Source organism: Apteryx mantelli, chromosome 3, assembly GCF_036417845.1.
Source record: "Apteryx mantelli isolate bAptMan1 chromosome 3, bAptMan1.hap1, whole genome shotgun sequence".
In the NCBI taxonomy this organism is placed as follows: domain Eukaryota; kingdom Metazoa; phylum Chordata; class Aves; order Apterygiformes; family Apterygidae; genus Apteryx; species Apteryx mantelli.
The window spans coordinates 28,944,557-28,953,142 of record NC_089980.1 but is presented as its reverse complement, the minus strand read 5'-3'; the positions used below and the strand labels follow the sequence as shown (position 1 = coordinate 28,953,142).

Genomic DNA, 8,586 nt, shown 5'->3' with positions numbered 1-8,586 from the left:
TCATTCCATCTCATACATATCTTCAGTGGATCCATTTTCTGCTCTCAGAACAAATGGTTCATTGGTTGTTTTCAAAACAGCTGTTAGCTGATGCCAGAAAACTTTTTGTTTGTGTTGTTCAGGGCTCCACTTTAAGTAGGTTTTTCTTTTCAGTAGTTTCCTGAGTTTGCTGAACTTCTGTGGCACACTGTTGAATGGGAGGTCTTCCAACACAATCATAATGAGGGAATCTTGATTTTCATTCAGGACCCGGTGTTCAGCAAAATACAGTTCATACTGACACCAGCAACTGTTTACAAAGCTGGGAGAGAGAACAAAAAGGACCTTATGGCTGTTTTCTATACAGTAGAAAATGTTGCCAAGCACAGGATGCCCTGGTTTGAAGTCTCTCTCATGGTAGCATATCTTGAACCCCTTGGTTTCCAGTTTTTCCAACAGGTTCTCTTTGGTCCAATTTGCATCATGTTCACTGTATGAAATGAAGGCATCATATGGCTTGTTTTCTGGCCTCTTCTCATACTGTTTCCTTTTTGCCATACACCAGTACCAGCCCATTCTTAGGTACCACACTCCGTCAAAATGCCAACACAAGCCTGTTAACAGTAAAACAATCAGGATGGCAACACAAGCTGTAATAGCCATTTGAATGCCCAGGGAACAACGCAGGAGTGTTAGATTACTGCTCTCAACCAATGAGCCCCTTCTATCCGGTGGAAAGCTACATCTCAGATTTTCTCTTCCATTTATCTGCAAGTACGGATTACGGATATATATATTCACAAACCAGTACAAATCACAATTACAAAAAAAATGTTTACCTTGAACAGTCAAAACACTCAAGCTTGTTAACTGGCCAAAAGTGTCCTCTACTATAGTAGTAATGGCATTGTTGCTAATATCTAATTCAATCAAAGAAGCTGGGAGAGATCCACTTTGTAGAAAGGAGATCTTATTCCCTGATAAATTAAGATATTTCAGTGTTGGAAGAGATTTCCCAAAGTGATCAGGGAGTTCTGCAATTAAATTGTGACTACTATCTAGATTAGTGATTGCAGAAAGTTGCCTAGTGGGTTCCAGTGTGGTTATTAGATTTCCAGAAACATTAAGATATTCAAGTTTCTTTAGGGTTTCAGTTAATGACAAAACCTGCAATTTATTTTTACTAACATCACATTTTGTTAAAGTTAATGGGAAATATTCAAGAGGCATTTCTGTAATTTTATTATTTTGAATATTAAATATTGTTAAGTTAGAAAGGGATTTAAAACTAGGTGGTATTACTTTAATATCACTGTTACTTATGTCCAGATACTGCAGGGAGATAGGTAAGTGAGGAAATGTGGAAACAGGATTACTGCTGAGATCCAAAAGTAGTAATTCTTTCATTGTACCTGCAAACCATTCTGGAAGTTCTACAATAGAGCAGTTGGACATTTTTAAGTGTTTTACTTTTCCTGGAAGGCTTTCAATGGGTGTACCAGCTTCATTTCTAACTAATGAAATTGCATTAATTCGTACAGTTCCAGGTGCAGGTTTTTGATTTGCATTGGTGTTTTCTGGACTTACAGTATATATGAAGTGATTTCCTTGAACATACATATTTTCCAAGTTAAACAATTTCTCAGCAAAATTTTTGGGTATTTGACTTATGTTTGTGAAGGACAAATCAATTACCTTAATGGTTGAAGGCAGACAGACTGTATCCAAGTTGTTCATGGGATTGTTGCTAATATTTAAAAAGAAAAGATTGTGGAATGGAAAGTGACAAATCGCTTCAACATCTATGTTGTTAATTGTTATTTTGTTATAACTAGCATCAATGGACCGTACATTTTTCATTGGTAAAAACAAGATGAACAGTGATAAAAGATCCATTTCCAGGTTGCTGCGACTAATGTTAAGCTCTAAAATACTGTCCAGCTGAGCTTGGCAAAGATCAGCATCCAATTTTTCCATCAGTTCTTCCTCAGACAGTTTACTCTTTGACAGATCAAGTATTCCATTTATTGGTGTTCCACAGAAATTAGGTCTTAACCCAGCTGTTGGAGAGACTGTTACATTTTTCTCTGCTCTTCGAGGATCCCGTTTACTTCGTCTGAACCTTGGATTAACACTTAGCTGGTCGGCTGGACCTTCAGAAAGTCGCAGCTCTTTGGCTGACACAGAAGACTCCAGAGCAGTCTCTGATGATGTTTCAAAGTATTTGTAAAGCTGTAAACCCCCCGAGACTTCTATAGTTGGTAGTAGTTTTAGACCAGATGCAAGACCAGATACATCAAGTTTCTTATCATTAAATGAAAAATTCACAGAAACAAGGCTGAGTAAATTCTCAAACACACCAGGTTCAATGTCCTTTATCTGATTGTAGGCAAGGTCTAAAACTTCCAGTGCATCAAAACCTTCAAAGTCTCTTTTTGCTATTTTTTCAATCATGTTATGTGAGAAATTGAGAACTCTTGCCATTTTTGGAGCTTGTGCTTCTGATACAGAAGACAGGTTTAAATAAGAGTAGTTATAAAATTGGAAGGCATACATTCTAGATGTTCTCCAAGCTAAGAATCCATTTGCTCTACTGAATAAAAAAGAAATGAGGTAGAAATGAAGTTTTCCAATAAGGATCCTCATCCTGGAGATCAGAGAAATTTAAAATCCATCAGTATAATATGCTCTACATGATATAAATGAGTACCCTCAAAATAATTCAAGAAAACACCTTAGTTTACTTGCAAGTACAGAAATAATTTCATTAGCTGTATCTATGAATCCCTGGTTATCTATATGCTATCTTGCATCATTACTCTTTTTCAAGAGGCAATACTGAAAGAAACCATCAGAGAATGATTTGAAGGAGAGCACGCTACACATTTCAGATTGTTCTAAATAAAATCTGCAGATTTCTCCCTTCCCTCCTGCCCTTCCCTTCCCTTCCCTCCCCCATAAGATAGCAAACAGCCTTTGTTAGAACAACTTTCCATTGCATAATTCAAAATACATTTTGCTGACTGCTGCTTACAACATTGGTTTTACATCTCTTGCTCTGCCACACAATGGTTGGCCAGGTCTACCAGCTGGAAACCTATGCAGTCACCTAAGTAATGTATTCAAAAGCAACATGGCAGGGTCCTCCATCTAACCGCTAAAATATATTAGAAGAAGGTTGTGACCTTGCAGTATTTGGTGCTTTGTATTCCAGTATTTGGTAGCTTGTATTCTGTCAAGAATATGCTAGTATCATTTATTTCGCCTTACCTGTAAGGAAAGCAGTAAGTTCACTTTAAGTAGAACTTCAAAAATATGTATTTTACATACATGGTACACTGCACTAGAAGAGGCCATTGCTGTGTATTTAGCCATCTTTGAGACATCCTGCTGCCTGCTAACTTCACTCCTGAACTCCTCTCCTAACCTCGAACCTGTCCCCCAGACCTACTGCTTCATGCACTTCCCTGGCTGGTACCCGCCCCAGGACAGTGCAGCTGCCGCACAGCTCCCGAGGGGCGACCCGGTACCACGGCAGCCTCGCGGCGGGAGGGGCCCACGCGGCCCCTCCGGGGGCATTTTGAGGAGCTCCTCGTTTCTTGCGATGGGAGATACTGAAGGGCCCAGCACTGCTCCGAGCGGCACCCCGCCCCGCCGGCCGTTACCGGAGGCCGTTACGGGCGCCGCCCGCCCCGCCCCGCCCCGCCCCCCCGGCCGTTACCGGCGCGCGCGGGCACCGCCCGCCCCCGGTACCTGCCGCGCAGAGCCGCTCCACGGCGCCCCGTCAGCGCGGCCGGCCCGGTCTGATCTGGCTCAGTCCTGTCCAGCCCGGCCCGGCCCGGCCCCGCCGCGCCTTTTGTGGGGCCGCGGCGGCGCTGTGGGCAGGCCGGGAGGCGGCACCGCGGCCCCGGCCGCCGCCCTCTCGCTGGCGGGGCCTCGCCGCGTGCCCGGCGCAGGGAGGGAGGCGGCGGGCGAAGCGCCGTGGGCGGGCCGGGAGGGTTGTGCTCCCGGTGCGCTTGCGGGTCTCCTTCTCCTCAGCGCGGTGAGTAGCTCTTGCGTTTTCCCTCCCTTTCGCCCCAAGATGTGAAACTTTAATTGCGGTAAGAAGCTGCTCAACCGGATGCTGAGGCAATAAAGGGCCGTGGAAGTTTCTTCTGCTAGTGCCTGGGACCCGCTGTGCACAGCGCTGCGAAGTGCGCTTGTCTCAGGGCTCCCTCTTGCCGCTCGGCTTTGTTTGCTGCCATGTGGCACAGCTGTGTCAAAGGGAGTAGTAAGAAGCGGCAGGCAGTGGGGACTCCTCCGTAATGGATAATCCTCCCTGTTACCGCTGTTTTCAGCTTTATTGTTTTGGCTATAGGCTTTGAGTCTCCAAATACCTAGGTACCACTGATATAGTGACACTTAGAGGCCCAGTGACTGGTCTAAGACGTATAATTCTAAAATAATATCTGCCTTCGAGGGGACATGCTTTCAAAGCTTACTTTGTAACTATGCTGGGTAGCAACGGGCTACTTTAAAAAATGAAAGCTGAGATTCTTAGGAAACAAAAATGACTCTGAGAATTGATGCCTTAGGGGAAAAAAACCAAGTGTTGTTAGACTTGTGATCGAAACCACGAGAGCTGGTCAGGCTGCTGATGGACATCTGGAAACCTAATGCAGCTGCTCTCATGTAAACATCTGCTGGTGTCTGATTAAAATCACTATTAGCATATGAGTATTGTAGGGAAGGTCTGTGAAGCACCAAGCATGACCACAGAGTTATGAAACTACTTTTCTGCTGTTATGTGATTTGCTGTTTGTATGTGTGGTAAAGTCTTTGTGTCGGACTCTCTTATGTGTGTGAATATAAGGTCTTGCATTCTGAAAATGCTTCTGCAAACTGAATAATGGTAAATTTAGTGCACTTTAGCTAGGAAAAAATAATAGTAGATTTTCTTAGTGTTTGTACTGTTGCTTTGAAAGATGCATTCTTTGTCTTCAAGTAGTTCAGGATGTTGATAGATGGGAAATAAACAGATTACACAAGATGTAGATTTCTGTCATTGATTCTGTTTTTTCTTTTATCAGTTCTTCCTTCTTTTTCAAATGCCACTGACTGGAAACTCTTAAAGAAGCCCAGAGGATATCCTGTCCAGTCCTGAGAGGCTGGAAAACCCCAAGGTTGTTTTTGCTCCCCTTTTAGTCGTATTGGCCATTTTCCTGCCCAGTCACATTCTGTGACTTCCCCTGAAGTTCTCCCTTTAGACAAATCCTAACTTGCTTTAATAGAAGAGACAGGAAATTGAAAACATTTTGGACATGTCAGGTTAGATTCTTCCTCCTTCTTTTAACTTCAGGTGACCTTATATAGCTACTCTTCTCCTTGATGAGTCATTCTTCCTGCATCTAAACCCAGCTGTGCTCTTCTTGAAACTCAGGCTGTAGTTCCCTCCTTGAGAAAATGGGCCAACCATATTCTAGTACATGGGCTATCCAAACCATGGTTTTTGGCTTTCCAAGAAAGTATATTACATTTTGAAGTAGCAAAGTTAAAAATAATATTTTTCAGTACAAGGATAATTCTTCCACCATCAAGCTGTGCTGGCATTGTTCTAACATTTGTTTCGTCAGGCTTGCATCTTGTATATTCATTCATTCCCCTTTTGTTGAAGGTTTGTGGAGGAACAGGAGCATATGAGAGAAGACTCTGTAAGTGGGTAAGAAAAGTACAAATAACATGGCTGAGACCATAACAAAGGCGGAATTATGGTTCCCTGCAAAGACTCTATAAAGAGATGTTATTCCTGAAACAGCTCTTCCATTTGTTCGCTCTCTGCAAGGGATAGACTTTGTGCCTGAAATGTAATTTAAGGGCGAAGAGTCTGAGAAAGGCAGAGGAATGCACAGCCCTGATGGCTTGAAAGATGTAAAATGTCTGTTCTGTCCCCTGTTCTGGGCTATGGGATAAGATCAGAGATACATGGAACGGCTTTTGCCCTTTCCATTAGACATATTAGCCTCTGTAGAAAAGCATGTTTTGGGGCAGTTGTTAATGGCCTGACATTTGCCAGCGGTGGTATGTTGCTTCTAAAAGGACTGTACTCCTTTAGCACATTACTGGCTTTATGTCTGACAACAAAGAAAAATAATAAAACCCTCTCCCCCCCAATCACACCTGAGAATCTGAGCCTTATATTGCAAAGATTTTATTTCCATCTTGGCAGCTGAATTCTTCAGCCTGTTTTGGAGATATGCTTAATCAAGTTTATTCTTTTGTAAAATCTAAGGAAAAAGAAAAATGAGAAGAAAAGGAAGGGAAAAGTCTTTGCTGGATTTTTTTTTTTTTTTTTAAGTAGGATGCAAGAAAATATTTTTGAGTGTGGGGAGACCGATGGCAGACTAGCTGAAGCTGTACAAGACCTTCTCAAATCCAGAGGCAATGAGTACCAGCCTTCATGAAGTCAGACCTCAGAAGGAATTTCTTTTACTAAAGTGGGCTTAGATCTGCATGCTGGATGAAAACTGTAAGTCATACCTGTATAGCTGTACAAAGAGGATATTTATGATCTGGAAATGCACTTTGTTGCTTCTGTGCTGGGAGAGAGAATAATACCCTGCACTTCTTTACCACTTGAGAAAATCTTTCCAAGATTCATCATCTTATTTTGCCCCTTCAGTTAAATGAAACTTTCCAGGGACTGTCTTTCCTTGCATCATGAACCACTGACCATTGTCAGCCATGTGGATGCCTTACATAAGTATTCTCTCTAGTTTTTGATCCAATCTTGCAACTAATTAATAATTTGTGAGTTTTAATAGCAAATAAAAATTAGCTCTAGAATTAATCCTCATTGTCTGAAGTTTAACTGCTGCTATATTATTAAAGCAGCATCTTTGGATATGTAAGTAAAGACACAGCAATAGTCATATGGTTCTTTTATCATCTATAGAAAATTCCAACTTCACTTCCTGATATTCAATTAACAGGTCTTGTCAAGAAATGAGCGGTGCTATTCCTACATTATTTGGTATTGTGTAAGAGTCCATCAGTTACTGACTCAGAAGTGAGTTTTAAACATGCCCATACTGATAAGTTGGGAGGGTTTTGTTACTTGCTCTTGTGCTGATGTTCCTTCTTTCAGTGTGGATGAATCCCATGCTCTGGGACCTAAAACAGTTCATTCTTTTTAGCTTTGACTAATTGCAGATTATATCAGTACTATTGCTGCAAATTTGCTGTCTGCCATTCACATTCCTTTCTACATTGTTAATTCTTAAAGGAACATGGAAACAAATACCTCTCCAGCTGAGATACAAACCTCATGCATAAATTTAAGCAGATAGATAGGCACAGAAATCTGCACAGCTCCAATTCTGCTTTGTACTTTCTGCATGCCAGGGGAAACCTATGTTCCCCATTTTTGGTACTGATATGTTCCCACAGCCCTGGAGAGGGAGTGTCTGGGAGAGGGTCGAAGAAGCAAGATGCTCTCAATAGCACATTTCTTTTAGAGTCAAATGCGTTAGGATGTAAACTTATGTGAGAAATAATTACTTCAAGCAGAATCAACTCATGTTCTGTCCTGCCCCATGAGGTTTGGGGCTTTTTGCTTTGTGCCTTATATGCTCATTGGTTCTTCTCTTCTAAATTAGCTGTTAGTAGGGAAGAGATGGAAGAATGTAGAAAAACATGTTCTTTATCTTTGTAGATCTGTCTTCCTCTGTCCTCTCTGGAAAGAGTCTTGTAAGGGAACTATTAACATTGTCTGCTGGACTGTCCCTAACCTAGTGTTGCACCACCTTTCAGTAAAGACTGGTGAAAAATTCTCATGACCTGAAAAAATATCTTTAGGTTTTCTTCAGTTTCTATGAGTATAGCCTAAGCAAGGCAGAGAAGCAATGCTACAGCTATGCTTGGAGTAGACACAACAAGCAAAGCCATAGGCTTGGATGTCATGATTTTTGTGCTTAAGAGTAGGTTGGATGGATGATCTTGCCCTGGAACATTTGTGAGCAAGCTGCTTCTTGTGTAAGAAGAAGTATAAGCTGAGGAATCTGAAGAACTGGGTACAAATTTCATGAGTTTGGTGACTGCGGTTTGCTCATAAAACAGCAAAAGTCTTTCTTTGGCTTTAGTAGCATGCGGAGATGCTGTGGCTGCTTAGTCAAAGAGGCTGCACTTCCCTATCATGCTGGGGAATTCCCTCTTGTGTGAGGGCAGGGGAATTCTTCTCATTTTTGTAGAATAACTATTTTTATCTTTTCCTCTGATTGAATTATACCACAACTAAGGTATGTGCAGGAAGGATTTTGCATGCCATGGTCTCTTTTTCCTTTCATGTGACCTAGACCAACAGATGCTGAGGAAATCTGACACCATCCCCACAAATGCTGTGTCTGCAATGGGGCGCAATCCCTTTGTCGTGACATGGGCTTTCAAATCAAACCTGAAGCTCGAGTGCTCAGAACTTGAGAGCTCAGCATGGCAGTAAGGCTGTTTCTGCAGACAGTCCATGAGCTCTGGGCAGATGTTGTTTTCTGGAGCCAGTGGTTGCAATGGAAGAATGTACTGTCTCCAGTAGATTCTCACTGCTTTCAGCAATGGCTGAGGTGTGTTTGTTGTAGC

General features: G+C 42.1%; 1 protein-coding gene across 1 annotated transcript; it reads right to left on the bottom strand.

Annotated features, from left to right (window-relative positions):
- On the bottom strand, window positions 1–2,625 carry LOC106490389 (toll-like receptor 2). The gene has a single exon (XM_013949776.2). It carries the CDS (start codon window positions 2,623–2,625, stop codon window positions 1–3), a length of 2,625 nt encoding a protein of 874 aa, XP_013805230.2.
- Window positions 2,626–8,586: the final 5,961 nt, after the last annotated feature.